Source organism: Calypte anna, chromosome 1 (assembly GCF_003957555.1).
Source record: "Calypte anna isolate BGI_N300 chromosome 1, bCalAnn1_v1.p, whole genome shotgun sequence".
Classification (NCBI taxonomy): Eukaryota; Metazoa; Chordata; class Aves; order Apodiformes; family Trochilidae; genus Calypte; species Calypte anna.
In genome coordinates this window covers 195879722-195897404 of record NC_044244.1, presented here as the reverse complement: position 1 = coordinate 195897404, position 17683 = coordinate 195879722, and the positions used below count along the sequence as shown (strand labels likewise).

General features: G+C 42.4%; 1 protein-coding gene across 2 annotated transcripts in view; it reads left to right on the top strand.

The window, feature by feature from the left end:
• The window catches only part of UVRAG (UV radiation resistance associated), a 113561-nt gene that overhangs the window by 27497 nt on the left and 68381 nt on the right, over window positions 1-17683 (top strand). For both annotated transcript variants that reach the window (XM_008495187.2, XM_030460918.1), the window contains exon 6: window positions 5932-6017. In XM_008495187.2, coding sequence (XP_008493409.2) covers window positions 5932-6017 — 86 coding nt within the window. The remainder of the gene's footprint in view (window positions 1-5931; window positions 6018-17683) is intronic.

Genomic DNA, 17683 nt, shown 5'->3' with positions numbered 1-17683 from the left:
GGCAGCAGTGTGCCCAGGTGGCCAAGAAGGCCAATGGCATCCTGGGCTGGCTCAGGAGCAGCGTGGCCAGCAGGTCCAGGGAAGGGATCTGCGCCTGTGCTCAGCTCTGGGGAGGCCACAGCTTGAGTCCTGTGTTCAGTTCTGGGCCCCTCAGCCCCTCAGGAAGGAGCTTGAGGTGCTGGAGCAGGTCCAAAGGAGGCAAGTGGGCTGGTGAAGGGATCCAGCAGAGATGCTGTGAGGAGAGGCTGAGGGAGCTGGGGGTGTTAAGGCTGGAGAAGAGGAGGCTCAGGGGAGACCTCATCACTCTCTGCAACTCCCTGAAAGGAGGTTGGAGCCAGGGGGGGGTTGGTCTCTTTTCCCAGGCACTCTCAGCAAGACAAGAGGCCATGGTCTCAAGTTGTGCCAGGGGAGGTTTAGGTTGGAGATTGGAAAGAATTTCTTTCTGGAGAGGGTGATCAGGCATTGGAATGGGCTGCCCAGGGAAGGGGTGGATTCTCCGTGTCTGGAGATATTTATAAAGAGCCTGAATGTGGCACTGAGTGCCATGGGCTGGGAACTGCAGCAGTAGTGGCTCAAGGGTTGGACTTGATGATCTCTGAGGTCCCTTCCAACCCAGCCAATTCTATGATTCTATGATTTTACTGATGCAATAAATGTCTTTGGCCATTAATTGAGACCATTTATGAGCTAGAACAAGAAAATTGTTAGAAGATAACTAGAATGCTATGGTGATGCTCCATGAACTCAGAGTTTTGATAGTCTGTGCAGCTGTACTTCAGAGCATTGCTTGATCCATCTGGAACATAATCCAAATTCCCAGTTTCTATCCTGTGAACACAATTGTAATAAGGGAGGTGGGAGCCTGGAAGCAGTTGTAGCAGAATAAACTGCTATAAGTACCTGTTCAAGAACTTAAAGGTGGAGGTACAAAGAAGATGGAGGTTCCCAATTTAAGGGGAGTCCCATGGACAAGAGAAGGGGCAATGGGCAAAGGTTGCTCCTGGGGAGATTGTTTGAACACAGGAGGAAGATTTTTCACCACGAGGACAGACAGACAGTGGAATGGTCTCCCAGGGGAAGTGGTGGATTCCTCCACTTTGCAAAGTTTGAAGTGTCAGCTTGACAGTGTGCAGAGACATCTCATATAAACAATATTAGAAGGGTTGCAGCAGATGATCCTTGAAGTCTCTTCTAAAATCATGGAATTGTCAGGGTTGGAAGGGACCTTTGAGATCATCCAGTTCCAACCCCCCTGCCATGGGCAGGGACACCTCCCACCAGATCAGGTTGCTCAGAGCCCCATGCAGCCTGACCTTAAAAACTTCCAGGGATGGATGGGGCTTCCACCACCTCTCTGGACAACCTGTGCCAGGCTCTCACCACCCTCATGGTGAAGAACTTCTTCCTAACTTCCAATCTCAATCTCCCCTCCTCCAGTTTGAATCCATTCCCCCATGTCCTGACATCCCTCCCTGACATCCTCACAAGTCCCTTCCCAGCTTTCCTGTAGCCCCCTTTAAGATACTGTAAAACCACAATAAGGTTTCCTTGGACTCTTCTCTCCAGACTGAACAACTCTCTCAGTGTCCTCACTCCAGAGCTGCTCCAGCCCTCTGAGCATCCTTGTGGCCCTTCTTTGGACACATTCCAGCACTTCCATATCTTTCCTGTAATAGGGGCTCCAGAACTGGACTCAGAACTCCAGGTGGGGTCTCACCAGAGTGGAGTAGAGGGGGAGAATCCCCTCCCTTGTCCTGCTGCCCACTTTTCCCTTGATGCAGCCCAGGATACAATTGGCTGATAAAATTCTAACCTGACATTGTATGAGTCTGTGAAACTGCAGTAAGGTATGAAGCACTGTCAGCACTGTTTTTATTGATGAAACCTGTTTAGATGTATTATTCAAATGAATATCTCCTTGATAATCAAACAGCAAGATCAACATGTCCATATAGGAATATGGTTTAAAGTGTTTAATATCTCAACACTAGAAGCTTCACAGCTTCACTAGTTAATGTACTTCTGCTGCTGTGTGGGAACTTTCAAGATCACTTTAACCTTCAAAATGCAGCTGAAAAATATCTGCTTTGTAGGAAGTTCCTGTTGTAGAAATGAGCAAAGCAGGCAAATCATGCAGCAGCATCAGTGGAAAAGTTCTAGATAAACCAGACAAAGAATCATATTCAGGGCCTCTTTCTTAATCTCATAACTGACTCTTCACTTTTTATTCTACAGATGCCAGAAAGCCTTTACATTCTGTATCCTTGACAATGTAGAAGTATTGGGACTTTTACCTTTCTTCCATCTCTTCTGTCCAGCAACAACAAACTTGGCTATTGCTGATATGCAACTAAAAATGAGTATTTTCTTTGTGTAATGTTCTTACTCATCTTGCAGTTTTCTTGCTGCAATGGATACTTGCTCATGGCAAAAAAAAAGAAAACAAGAAATTGGGAAATAAGGTTTCAAAAGCATTTGTTCATGCCTTCTGAGCCCTGAAGGGTGTTTCTGTGTTGTTGTAGGTGTTTGACAGTACTCATGGAACTTCTCTTTGAGTGTTTACAGCTTTTCTTCTCAGTGTAAATACAAATCTGTGCTGCTGCTGTAGCTACCTTGTTCTTCCCTACATTTAACTCTGAAGTAATTATACCTCCAGCTTCTGGTTTTGTTCAAGTGGTTTTAATTATTATTTTGTAGTAAATTATGCAGCCATTTCCTAAAAGATTTCAGCAAGATTCTTCTTTCCTCACAACCATGTCTAATTGATTTTCCCATTTCTTTTCTGGCATGGGACTACTGAAGTGCTTGTTCACAGAATCACAGAATGGTTTGGATTGGAAGGGACTCAAGCTCATCCAGTTCCAAACCCTCTGCCACGGGCAGGGACCCCTCCCACAGCCCAGGTTGCTCCAAGCCCCATCCAACCTGGGCCTTCAACATTTCCAGGGGTGGGGCAGCCACAACTTCTTTGGGAAACCTGTTCCACTGTCTCCCCACCCTCAAATTCCAGAATTTCTTCCCCATCTCCAACCTCAATCTCCCCTTTCTCTCCCAAGTTTTAACCCATTTCCCTTCTCCTCTCCCTACCCCCCCGTGTCCAAAGCCCTCCCCCAGCTTTCTTGGAGCCCCTTCAGATATTGGAAGGTTGCTCTGAACTCCCCTGGGAACCTCCTCTTCTTCAGGCTGAACAACCCCAATCCCTCAGCCTGGCTTCCCAGGGAGGTGCTCAGCCCTCTGAGCATTTCAGTGCCTCCTCTGGACACCTTCCAGGAGCTCTGTGTCCTTCTGATGCTGGGGACTCCAGAACTGGACACAGGACTCCAGTTCCTCTCTTAGTTTCATCCTCTCTACTAACCATACAATGAAAGTCTATTTGTGTTTCTTAGGCCAATGTTTGAATAAGACAGGTGTGAACTTCAGAGGGTCAACCTGGACTTGAAGTATTCCCAACCTTTTAGCAGTTTACTGAACCTGATTTCATCTGGAACTGGGAGCATATGTGTGTAAAACCACTTTTTACTCCGGTTCAACAAATCAGTTTTTGGTGCTTTACCAACCCTCCCAGAACCAGATTTTTCCATCTCTAGTTTTCTCTGTTTCTTTCAAATTTTCTTTCAACCATTTTATTGTTGCTGCTGACTGGCATCACTTACCCTTCCTCTTACTGTAATAACTTTTAAGAAAGGGAAAAGTTCCTCCTTGAATTTAGGAAAGCAATTATAGCTTTTAGTTAATGATTTCTGTTGTCTCCTTAAAGACATGAAGCCAGAACTAGTCTGTACAACTTCTTAACTCAAAACCTTTGGCTTTGGTCGGGAAGGTCTGTACAAAGGAACAGAGAATAAGTTATATTCTTAGGGATACTGAATAGCAGATACTTTTTCAACCATCAAGCAGGAAAGAGACCTTTGGGAAGCTGCATTTCTCTCTCTCCAGTTTGTGGTGTCCATCACTGCAGGTAGAGCCTTTCCCTAAATAGCATCTATTTATTTATTATATATTTGTTTTTAGGAGCTAGATCCTGGCCACTTGGCACAAGCAAAACCTGTTTGTGTGTTTACAGATCCATGTTCCTGTATCTAATAAATGTTGTGGCAGAGACATAGAGTCCCCTTTCAAAGGACAAACTTTAAACATCTTGAGAATGGAAATGAGGAGCTGAGACAGATGCTGCTACAGTGCCTCTGCTCCAATGTGATGCATGATGTATTGTGGAGCTCTCACATTTACTTAAGGTGGAACCTTATTTTTGGAAGAATGGGAGGCCTGTGACTAAGACAGACAGAGGGGCCTTGGAGTTTGAATTGACAGGAAGCTGAAGAGGAGGCAGCAGTGTGCCCAGGTGGCCAAGAAGGCCAATGGCATCCTTGGCTGGCTGAGGAAGAGCGTGGCCAGCAGGTCCAGGGAAGGGATTCTGCCCCTGTGCTCAGCTCTGGGGAGGCCACAGCTTGAGTCCTGTGTCCAGTTCTGGGCTCCTCATCTCAGGAAGGAGCTTGAGGTGCTGGAGCAGGTTCAAAGGAGGCAAGTGGGCTGGTGAAGGGATCCAGCAGAGATGCTGTGAGGAGAGGCTGAGGGAGCTGGGGGTGTTGAGGCTGGAGAAGAGGAGGCTCAGGGGAGAGCTCATCACTCTCTGCAACTCCCTGAAAGGAGGTTGGAGCCAGGGGGGGGTTGGTCTCTTTTCCCAGGCAACTCTCAGCAAGACAAGAGGCCATGGTCTCAAGTTGTGCCAGGGGAGGTTTAGGTTGGAGATGAGAAAGAATTTCTTTGTGGAGAGGGTGATCAGGCATTGGAATGGGCTGCCCAGGGAAGGGGTGGATTCTCCGTGTCTGGAGCTATTTCCAAAGAGCCTGGATGTGGCACTGAGTGCCATGGGCTGGGAACTGCAGCAGTAGTGGATGAATGGTTGGACTTGATGATCTCTGAGGTCCCTTCCAACCCAGCCAATTCTATGATTCTATGAAGACAATTGTGACAGGAGATGTTGCCATATAATCTGCATTTTAACATCTTCTGTATGGACACAGCCTGTTGAGTCAGGAGAGAAATCTGTAGGAAGGGATTGTGGTAATCAGAGCACACCTGTGTCACTGTTGGAAAATTAACTGATCAAGTATACTGGGGCTATTCATCCACTAAAAGAAATGCCTTTTTTCCCTCTAATCCATCAAGTTTCTGACAGTGCTGCCAGGTGGTCTGAGCTACGTAGAATTTGCTTTATCATGTGGAGAAAGTTCTGGGGTTGTGGCAATTCTGGGTATTTGTGTGACTAGGGCTGGTATGGAAAGCTTTGCAGCATGAAGAATTGCTGTGAGTTTTGTTGTTTTGATGTCTCTTGTGCAGTGAACACTTTGGGCTCATATGTTTGGGTTTGGTTTTTGCTTGGATTTTTTTGGTTTGTTTGGGGTTTTTGGTGTTTGGTTTTGGTTTTTTTTGTTTGCTTGTTTTGTTTTGGTTTTTAGCTTCCAGAAACTTGTTCACAGCATTCAGAACTAAGATCCCTTTGATCTTCCAAATGTATTAGAGCACAGATAAAGAACAGAGCTTTATTTTATGTTCTCTTACAACCCCAGCACGTTACTGACTAGGCACAGAGACCTGAAGACTTACTGTAAATTGCATCCCTCAGTGTTTCTGTGCATGAAGTTTATGCAGTGATGGATTAGAAGGTTCAAGAAAACACACTGCATGCCTAAAACACAGATAAATTGATCTCTTAGCATCTTTAGAGCCACGGGCTTTTGTGGGCCAGACTTGAACTTGGTGTTATTGCTGCCTTAAGACTATTTCTACCTACCAAGCATCAAATTGTATGAAGACAGATTTAAAATACATTAAATGCAAGCCCATTTTTTTTCTTCTACCAGAAGTGCATGCTTGTAGTCAAATGGAAATTTTTTTATTCTTAAATTAATGTTTTTTCTTTACCTTTAGGATCACTCAGGTACCCTGAAGAACAGTCTTCTCCAGGTGGATCAGAACTGTGTTCGTAACTCTTATGATGTTTTCTCTTTGCTTAGGTAAGTGTTTGGAGAATATTATGTGTAGCTCTTGTAACTTCTTTAGCATTTGTAGAAAAAAAATATAAAAAAAAAATCTTCAGGACTGGAATGCACAAAGGAGATATCTGGGAAGTGCTGATTTATCTCTGGATAAGGATGATGGACTTTGTTGCATGTTCCTTGGTCTCTAGGCTTCTGCCATGTGGACATCTGAGCATTCTGAACTAGAGCTGGCTCTGGAATGAGCCCACAGACTTGCCTTGGGAATGTTGGAATCATAAGCTCTCTGCTAAGCCCCTTCTCTGTTCTCCTCAGCAGAAATAAAATTAATTTCAATAAGAACAATCGAGGAATAAAAGAAACTTGCCCAAATTTAAACTGGTAGAATGATTCTCTGGTTGGAACAAATACCTAATTGTGTTTGTGGGTGGTTTTTGTGTTTGTTTTTGTTTGTTTTTTTTTAAAAGTTTAATCACAGAATTGAATTTACCTTCTGCATAATTCTCCATTGTGGTGCAGAAAAGAGGCACTGCACAGTCAGGACCCAGTGACTCCAAAACCTGTGCATTTCTGAGTGGTTACTTAGGTGTCTCTGGTGGTGAAAACCACAGAATGCTAGTATGAAGATAAACAAGAAAACCTTTTCCAGATCTCCTTTAATTATAACAGTTCAAGAATGTTAGCTGAGGGGAAATGTTATTGTGTTTTTAAACAGTGTCTGTAAGTTGGGTTTGAGGAATTTGTATTTAGGAGACATTTTACAAGCCAGATTGTTAACTTCATTACTGCAGAAATGGCAATAGATGTGCTACAGAGGAGAAAAGGAAATGTTTGATGTGTTTTCAGAAATCTTTGGAAAAATGCATGTGGTTTTTCTATCAGTTGTAAAAGTTGAATCCATTTGATAATGTTAACAGTAGGTGTCAGTGTTGCCTGTGTGAACCATCAGCTCTTTCCTGTAGTGAGGAGAGTGGTAGGAAAAATTAACTCTCAGTTGCTTATTCAGGAGTCTTTGTTTTATAAGAGCTCTTAAAATTTTGATGCATTATTTCTTCATTCTGTAAAGTATATTCAGACTAAAGGCTGATTTCAAAATGGCTGTATTCTGTCCCTCTACTCAAAAGCAATCAGGGGGCCTGTAATGAACTCTGGTTTCATTCTGGTGTCGTCCATTAGAAGAGAACTCTTACACTACTGAACATTAAGTCTTTGTTAAACAGAAGAAAGTGTGTCTTGGTCATCCTGAGTGCTTCTTTCATGCATTTGTCTCCATTTCTTTTCCATCTCTTGGTAGTATGAAGCACCCTCCAGAAAAAACACTCACTGTTACACCAGCCAGTCATGAATTTGACTGACTGGAGCTCTTAACTCTTAGAATTATAGAATCATAGAATTGGCTGGGTTGGAAGGGACCTCAGAGATCATCAAGTCCAACCCTTGATCCACTCCCCCCGTGGTTCCCAGCCCATGGCACTCAGTGCCACATCCAGGCTCTTTGGAAATAGTTCCAGACACGGAGAATCCACCCCTTCCCTGGGCAGCCCATTCCAATGCCTGATCACCCTCTCCAGAAAGAAATTCTTTCTCATCTCCAACCTAAACCTCCCCTGGCACAACTTGAGACCATGGCCTCTTGTCTTGCTGAGAGTTGCCTGGGAAAAGAGACCAACCCCCCCCTGGCTCCAACCTCCTTTCAGGGAGTTGGAGAGAGTGATGAGCTCTCCCCTGAGCCTCCTCTTCTCCAGCCTCAACACCCCCAGCTCCCTCAGCCTCTCCTCACAGCATCTCTGCTGGATCCCTTCACCAGCCCACTTGCCTCCTTTGGACCTGCTCCAGCACCTTAATCTCCTTCCTGAGCTGAGGGGCCCAGAACTGGACACAGGACTCAAGCTGTGGCCTCACCAGAGCTGAGCACAGGGGCAGAATCCCTTCCCTGGACCTGCTGGCCACACTGTTCCTGATCCAGCCCAGGATGCCATTGGCCTTCTTGGCCACCTGGGCACACTTCTGGCTCCTCTTCAGCTTCCTGGCAATCCAAACTCCAAGGTCTCTCTCTGTCTTCTCTAACCTGAACTGTGGTCCTGCTCCCCAAAATGTCTGACTCTAAAGCTGACAAGAAGTGAAGATCTCAGCTGGTACTGGTTTGAAACCTGATTACTGGAGCCATGTGCTTTGCTCACTCTTTGGGAAGATGAGAGTCCAGGAACCATCTCTGAGAGTTCCTGGGCATGCTGTTGGGTGTAGCTCCTGTTTACCTCTAAGACTTCCTTCTTTCTTTTTTGCTTTGTCCTTGTTCAAAGGAACAATTTTTCCAATCCTCAGCACCAGCCCTGCTGCTGTTTGTATTCCCTGCTCTGGTTTGGACTTCATGATCTCTTGAGATCCCTTCCAAGCCTGAACACTTTGTGATTTCTGGGATATTTCAGTAGATTCTACATGTCCTATCAAGGACTGTGTTGCTTTGTCTAATTCCAGAAAGAGTTAAAAGTTTTAATTTGTTAATTAATACCTAGGTGCTACTTTTTTCCTTCTTAACTGGGAAAGTTCAAGAACTTCAGAGTCCTCTGTGTAACCCTGAGTCCTTTCCTCTCATGTTAACTCTCCTTGTTTACAGCAACACTTACTCTGATGCTTCTTACCTTTGATATCTTGCTCAAAAAGCTGCTGATAGCATTTATTTCTTTTAAAATCATCTCTAGCCTCTTTTTTTCAGGTACTTTTTTTCTCTTGCCAAGCAGTCTGGTTTTCCACCTCCTCCAGGAGCCTGAGCTGGAGTAACTAGTCCACGAATTCTTTCTGAAAATCATTTTTGTGGGAGCAAGTTCCTCTTACAACCAGAAAAAGAGAGATGGGTGTAATTTAATGTGTGATTCCTTTGACAGGACACATACTTTGGGAGGAAATGAATTGGTGTTTGCCTGCTTCTGTCCATTGGCTGTAAAGAGAATAAGGGAGGTGTCTCCACTGTCAAGGCTTGCACCTGGTCACATAAATCCCACATTTTGAAGGCTTCCTCCTGATACCATATTTGCAATAAAAATTCATGAGCTGCACATGTGGTTTCTTAATGTTTTCAGGAGTCATGTGGATATGAAGAATGGTTTGTATTGGCTTTGTTTAAACTTCTTAGAAATGGAAGGAAGTCCTGGTGATGGTGGTGTCTGCATCAGAGTTATTCTGATGGTATTGTGCTTCCAGGTGTGACACAGCCACTGTGGTCATCTGGACAGTGTGAAAATCAATTCAGAGAGAAGGTTCAAGCTTAACTCTTGAAAAAACACTGCAAAATGAGAACTTACTTGGTTGGTTTCTGCTATCAGAACAGCTTTTTGGGGAAGAAATTATTATTTTTTTTCCTCAAAAGAAGTGAAGAGTAAAATTTTCTGAAGCTTTAATGAAAAGCATGGACTTGGCTCTAATTGATGATGGAAAAAAAAATGAATTGGGAATATCAGAGTGTGTGAACAGTAGAAAATTTTTCAAGTCTTGGATTAAAATAGTGCCTGTGTGCTCAGATGCTTAATTACATGGATTTACAAGTTGATTAAGGAGGAGGAAAAGTTTAAGTACCCAGACAGCTTAGCTTTACACAAGGAAGTGCTCGGCACCTCTTTAGTTCCTGAGCCTTCTTGTTTTGGGGCAGGGACAAGATCCTCAGGCAAACAGAGTGGTGCTAAGAAGTTATTCATGCCATATGGAAATGACGAATGTGTTTCCAGCCACTTAATTTAAAAAAAAAAAAAAAAAAAAAAAAGGCTAACTAGCAAAAAATTAAACACCCCAACTGGAAAGGTAAAATTTTGGAGTTTTTTTGTCCCTTGGCCATATTGTCAGATTTCCTGGAGAAAGGTCACTTAAAGGCTTTCTAAGTATTATGTAGCTGGTAGTAATAGGTTATACAGTAACACATTTCACCTTTCACATAACACTCAGGATGGGCCAAATACATCTGAGGTCATGTTCTGGACATGTCTCTATAATCAAGCCCTCAGCACGTTTGCAGCACTAATGGGAATAGATTTATATTTAGTATTCTTAGTTTTGTATCCTTTCTTTTCCTTAAACTTTGAAAAAGAGGCCTTTCAGTATTAAATGGTGTTAGGAAGATGGAATATGCTGGCAGTCAGCAAAGAAGGGGCTTAAAATCCTGTATTTTAAAACTTAAGTTCCTAAATACAGTCAGTAATATCTTGTATTCCAAAACAGCTTCTTGTGGTATTGTGACATTGAGAGCCATTGGCTTTTGTTCCTCCAAGTCTGTGAGGGCCTGAAGTCCTCCCAAATTGTGCCTGGAGACAAATAGTGCTCTTAAGAATTAGTGAAAACTTCCCCTTTGAAGTTTGGCTTCCTATATTTTTATCTCTCCAGTCAAAGCCTCTTTCTCCAGGGTTTAACCATTTCTTCAGCAGCAAGGATGGCAAGTTTATGGGGTTTTGGTCAGCCAGTCAAGGCAAATTGAATGCATTTTAGTTGTAGTTTTGTTTAAAATACTGTGTTTGGAGATTTTTTTTGGTTTGTTTTAGGTTTTCTTTGGTTGGTTTTGGTTTTTTGCTTTTTTTTCAGCAGCAACAGATTCTGATACTGGAAGAGTCTGAGTGCTGGAGAGAAGGAAAAGACCAGCTCCAGGCAATCACTGTAATATTGTGATAGATATCTAATATCTAACCTGGCTGAAGTTGATTTAAATAGTACTTCTAGGTGTTAAAGTGCTTCCTCTGCTACTGCCACGTGTTTATCTGACCTGGTGGATTAAATCTTGAAAACCAGAGAAACTCCACAGATAGCACAGGCTGTGCCTTCATTAAGCATCCCAGGTTCTCCCCATTCTGGTGAGAAGCAAATACATTTGGTTCAAGTGCCTATGACAGGTAAACATGAATTTTCACACCAGGTCATAACACTTTAAATAATTTTCCTGTGTTTCACACCACAGCCATGATGGGCCAAGTTCAGAGAGTTTAAGTGGCCCAAGATTGCCAGTGACACACTGCTCTGAGGAGGATCAGAGCTCAGCTTCTTAACTAGCAACTAATTACTGCTTTCTAGGTTAGGGCTTCAAAGAAACTTGGATTTCACTGTTTGACACTGGGCATGTTGATACATGAAAAGTAGAAACAGAAGTTCCTAGAATTTGATTTAAATACCTTAAGTATTTAAATACCTTAAGTATGCCCCTCTTCTTGAGATATCAAGAAGACATCTTGGTTGGGGATGTCTCTCTCTAGGCTGGGAATGCTTTAAGTGACAGCATTTGCAATACAACATGTTCATTTAAAAAAAGAGTGCATGTCTTGGCAGCAAAGAGAGATTATTTAAAAATACAAATTCAGGCAGTGTTTGTCTGCAATCTGAAATTTTCAGATGTGGAGAAAATCCATTCTTTTAAATGACCAAGACTCAAACATGGAGACACAATATAAAATCAACTTTTGTTCAGCTCTTCTTGTCTTAAGAAAGAGGCTTTTAAACAAAGGCATTGCTTTTATGTTTAAATTATTCCATGTTTGTCAGCACTCAGTGAACAAACAACTTCCACAGGGTGATCTCTGAAAACAAGAAAGAAACAAAGGGACCCAGTCAGTTGTAGTGCTGAAAAACTTTATCAGTAGCTCAGGGTCCTTTCTCTGAGACTGAAGAGTCATTTGAATTGCACATGCCAAATCTAGTAACTGCCTTTGGGCAGCTATTTTTAACACATGGAAATTATGTAAAACTTGAAGCTGTTTTCCATAAGCTGAGTGGGGAGTGAGGGAGGGAGTGAGTGAGGTCTTCATGGGTTGAAGCTGTTTTGTGCTAAGGTGTCTTGGGACACAGTGACCTGTTAACAGGTAAGGAGAGACACAAGGCAAGTCAGAACAATGCCTGAGTGTTCCATCTTGCCAGCCTGTAGCTCAGTCAGACTTTGGGGTTAGAGACATTTGTTGGGGTGAGAGGAAGGGAAAGCAGGAAGAAAATGTGCTATCTCTGATTCTGAAGGGTTGTACAGCAGCTGATCACAAACCCAGAGGGGAACCACACAAAGCTGTGTTTTGAATTTCACTTTTTGAAGGTCCTTGACTTCCACCCTCATCTCCAGGAAGGAAATGAACCCAAGGGAGCTGTACAATAGGATTCAGTCTCTGGCCTCTGCAGTTTTGACTGCATAAAAATAGTGAGTTGTTCTTTTTGCTACCCTCTTCCTTTCAGGATGCTGGGAGATGCTAAGGGGAAGTATGAAAGATTTTATTTTTTAAGTTTTAAAATCTGTCCCAACAGTCTTTTGTTTAAGTCTTTTGTTCCTAGCTTTTTCCTTTGCTATGCTTTTCTTCCCTCAGAGAAGAATTCCAACTCCTAGCCATGACCAAAGCCTTTCCAAATGTTGTAGATACAGATGTTCCTGCAGTAGAAACAGTGCCACATTTTGAGGAGGTGGCAATATGTGGCAGGAAAAGGCTGTCACTTCCAGCCTGGTGCTCTTACAGTGCCTTGTTCTACTTTTTCCTGTGAGTATCTCAGCAGATTGCAGCCTTTCAGTCTTTAAAGTTGCTACTCTTGCTGCCATCACCCCCTTCCAGCAGATGTGGAACTACACCACCTCAGGAGTAAAACAGGAAATAGGATTCCTCTTGGTCTGGGTTGTGCTTTTAAGTCAGTAAGTTCTTCTAAAACTTCCCTTTGCTAGTGATAAGTGAGGCTGCTCTGTGATGGCTAAGCTAGATGTTTCTAACTAGGAAAGATTTCCACCTGGAAGACTTGGCTTCCAGTATTCTAGAAGCAGCCAAGACAAGGCAGGCATCCCCTTGGCTTTGGACATGAAAACCCAGGTGGCCTAAGGCCAGGATAAATAAATATGAAGTGTAATCAGACCCCTTGAGTGCCTCTATACTTGAATAAGCAGCACTGAAATGGATGAACAATAGAACAAGTGTCATCTCTCTTGACCTAAAAACCATGTGGGTTGGAGTTGTGGGGTGGTGTCTTCCTGGGAAGTAGCAATGGAGATGGAAATTAGGGATCTGAATATTTTTTTTTTTTTCTTAAGAGGTTCCTCAGGGATTTAGATCTGTGAAATCAAACTTTCAGACAAATCTGTTCCCAGGAATTTTACTTGTGTGGTGCTAAGCTAAATGGAAACTGAGGATAATCAGTCATCAGAAGAGTCATTTTACAAGCCTGACTTTTGCCAAAATCTGGAGCAGCATGGGTCATAGCAAGCTGAAACAGTCCATGAAGCATAAGAGAAGTGGTTTGTTGTTTTTTTTTTTTTATTCCTGTGGTAACTGCAGGAATAGTGGTCTTCTGCTGCTGCTCTTCAGCTTTCCTAACATGCTGTATGGAATAAAATGCTCCTGGTGGGCATGCTTTTTAGCAGAAGTGGAATATTGCAAAATCTTGATCAAATTTGGTGTGAGAGAAGTTAACACAGAGCTCTTCAGAACTTCAGAAATAGCTTTCCTTCTTTCTTTGTGACAGCAAGTAAAAAACCATCTTAATGAAGCAATGTTCAGTTCCATGAGAAGTCATGACCTGGTCCTTCTCCTTTTTCTGGCTTTTTAAAAGTTGGTGAAAACCAGAAAATGCCACTTACCTAATATCTTTTGAAGAGAGACATGAATTAAGAAGGAAAATTTTATGAGCAGTGGCACTGGGACTCATACTTAAGTTTTTTAATTTAAATGTCCTGGATATGACTGTAAGAATGATGCTGCTAATTACTGCATCTTACAGCCTGGGCAAAGAATTAAGTGAATGTCTCCAAAACACTCAGAAACACCCAGATCCATCAGGGAAAGTCAGGGCTGCATTTTGACTACAATAAATAAAATAGATTAAAAATATCCCATCAGGGAAAATTACAGAATCACAGGATGGCAAGGGCTGGAAGGGACCTTAAAGATCATCTGGTTTCAACACCCCCTGCTTGGGAAGGGACATCTTTCACTGAACCTCATCCAACCTTCAGCACTTGCAGGGATGGGGCAGCCACAGCTTCCTTGGGAAACCTGTTCCAGGGTGTCACCACCCTCAAAGAATTTTTTTCCAGTGTCCAACCTAAATCTCCCCTCTTCAAGTTTGAAACCATTTCCCCTTGTCCTCTCCCTACAAACCCATATGCAGAAGAATCCCAGACAGAGAGAATGGTTTGGATTGGAAGGGACAGGGACACCTCCCACTAAGACCACCCCAAACTCCATCCAGCCTGGGCTGAGACACTGCCAGGGATGGGGCAGCCACAGCTTCCTTGGGCAACCTGGGACAGGGGCTCAGCACCCTCACCCCAAACAATTTCTTCCTAATGTTTAACCTCAATCTAAATAAATTCTTTAATCTCTGATAATCAAAAAGAAGGCAGGGTGGGGAATGTATCTGACTGAGAAGGTACAAGTTACACCTCTGACCTTCATGCCCACCCCTTTGTCTGGGGCAAGGTTTTGCTTCTTTGCTTAGCAGTAAACTTTAATTTGAATTTGGGGGTGGTTTCCAGGAAAAAGTGCTGCAGTATGCACCTTGAAAACATGAATCACCTGAACACTGACTGGTGTTTCTCCTCCTCCTCTCTCCAGTGGGTAAAACCTGTGCTCAGTTGTCACCAACACCTTATCAGTTGTGTGGATTGCAATTGGAAGAACAGTCAACTTGAGAGCAGCTGTTTCCCTTTTTGGGAGGAGCCTGTAACCCATTCAACCTGAACTTGTGCATCTTGCTTTTCAGTTGTGCAATGAACTCCAGTCCCAGCCTTGCTCATTGTCTCAAAGAATTGAATCTTAATATATATTAAGATTTATTTTCAAGTCATCTGCAAAAGGCTTTGTGGCTATACCAGTGTCACTGTCCTGGTAGGAGTAATCTTTACCTATTTATGCCCTTCAGGGGTTTGTATTTGGATATAATTTACCTTTCTGCTATATACATCATCCTGCCTGTGATTCTCTCTGTTGCCCTAGCAGCAAGGTTTCTGTAATCACAAACTGATGAGCACAGATATAAAAAAAACCCACCCAGCTTTCTCTGTTATTTGCCACAAATACATTTGTTCCTTGAATAAAAAAATCAAGTTGTAAATCCATCCCAATATTGGAATGAAGTCTGGGTATTGGAATAACCAGACTAGGGACATCTCAGGTTTTGTGACTTCATTTCTGGAAAAAATAGTTTGTGCTTCTCATTAAGACTCTCTTCTTCCATTCATGCCCCATGTGTATTGGAAGTAATCTATATCCTAGCTAACTTCTTCAATTTTGCCTCAAGCCAGCACCTCTTCTCCTGCCAGTCTCACAGACACTTTTTTTCCTTTTCTTCTCCATTTGCAAACAGCTCAAAGCATCCACTGTTGCCATGGACTTGATTATTCAGAACCTTAATTTGGGTATTACACATCTAAGACTCAAACTCTTTGAAAGAATGATGGAAAGAGCTTCAAGAGCAGTGTCTTGTTGGAGTTTCTTCCAGCACTGGCTTGTGTAGAGGTTTAATGCCATAAATGACTTGCATTTTATTCTCTTCTTACTCCCTACTGTCTTCTCCCACCCTACATCTGCTTGACAAATTGTAGGTATAGGTTTCTGAGGAAATTGGGAAAGGGGAGTATATGAGTATAACTTAGAAAAAATTTTCTTGTGGGAAAGCAGATGTAGCAAATGATGGTTTAAGGAGCTATGTAAAACATATCTTATAGCTGGCTGGCACTCTCCATAATCTAATTGTTGGATAGATATTAAATAGTATGTGTTCCATTGTTTGCATTTAATAGGAATGTCTTGGATTATTTTTTTTTTCTTTAATAATAGGTTTGGGTATTTTACTTCCAGGATCCTACAACTTGCTTCCTGCCAGAAGTTGTTCTGTTCTATATTCTAAATCCCTGGTAGTAATTCTCAGTTTAAATTTAGCCTCATTGTAAACTAAGGTTGTTCTGGCATACAGGACCATAGGCATTTATTTCTCTTGTGAGAAGTAGCTGTATTATGTGACTGCTGTAATCAGTTGATGTATTTATGGTTTAAAATTCTGCACAGGAACAATCCAGATGTGTCTGAGAGAAGCAAATAGATATTTGGAGTGTATGATAGAACTAGAAAATCATGTATCAAATGTCTAATAAAGTTGAGAGTCTTTCATTAATGTAAATATAAGCATATGTAAGCTTAATAGGCACAACTGTCACTACATTCCAGCTGGTTGCAGCCAGGAATGAACTTGCTGTATAAACCAGTAAATCACTAGACTAATTCATGACCAAGAGGGATATCTCAGTTGCAGGATACTGCAGCTTTTTCTTAAAGCCTTCAGCTCAGCCTTCAAACATTGCCTCAAACATCCTGCAAGCTGAAGGAGAGCAAACTGTGTTGTTCCAGCACATTCCCAAGTTGTCAAGTCAAGTTATGTGGGACTGCTGCAGACTGGGGAAGGTAGGAAAACTGAGCTTGCAAAGAAGACAAGGATGCTGTTACAAAGGAATCGTGGAATGGGGAAGAATTCTAAAACCTGGCAATTCTTTTTTTTCCCACATTGAATTGCTGGGCAGAACATTGTCTGCTGGTATTATTTCAAATTTTACACCCAAGGTGGAAAGCTGAGTGTTTTTGGGGTGAAAAGGAAACATTTTTCTCTCACGATTGAAAAGCCTTGAAGAAACACCCCAGATTTCCTGTATTCCAGCAATATTTTAGCTCCCAGGACATGGCTGATGTTCTTGTGTCTATCCCACTGTCTTTTAATCTTCCAAAGGAAGGGAGAATATTTTCTTTCTTCTTATTCTCCCTTATTTAAGAAAGCAGAGGGTATGAGAATGGAAGTAGAACACATACATGGATCTCTAGCTCTAAACTAGATTAGAGTGCTAAGAAATTTTTGTCTTTTTTCCTTTCCAGTTCTTTCCCAAGCATCAGCATGAAACTCACCTGATGTTGGACAATTGCACAGCAGCTCTCAGGGCCCCAAGCAAGAGCAGTAAATCTACCACATTTAATGTTCATATTACTCTGCTGCTGGCTGACAGTGGCTGTGATCTGCAGCAGAGACACCAGAACAGGCTGCAAACACAGGATGACAACACTCTTGGCTAAGTTGTCTCTTGAAAAACCTTTGACTTTCTGCTCCTTGGCTTTCCTGACTGCTGAAGGAAATTTGGTAGCAGGCCAGTGGCCACTTGAAGCCCTGAATTAGCTCTTAAAGTGCTTTGGAAGTGCTAATTTTAATAATAAATAATGAAAAACCTTCTTCAGCCATCTAGGGTAAATCCTTTATTGGCTGATAACATGGATTATGCCATCAGTTGGCTCATGGTTGTCAATTACTAAAGCAAGCAAAAATTGTACTTAAAGCACAGACTGTGCTAACTTTAGGACTTGCATTCAGACAGAAATGGAAACATTTATGCAGTGAATTAACACTGAAGTTTCTCTCCATTCATTCCTTATAAATCTCACTCCATATTTATGGCCTCATCTTGCTGACCTCCATTCACTGGTGCAATCATAATTCCCTCCACCAAGCTCTTGTCTTTGTGTATGGACAAAACTTCCATGTTGATGTTCTTAAAGCTTAGCTTGCATTCCTGGTGTTGGATGACCAAAGATTTCCATCTTTGGGGGCTTTTTTTGGAGCAAGGAAATTTCTGTTGCCAGTTGCTGCTTTTGTGACAAAGTCCCCCCCCAAAAATAATTCAATTTTCATCTTGGAAGGCTTAACTTTGAGCATGGTCG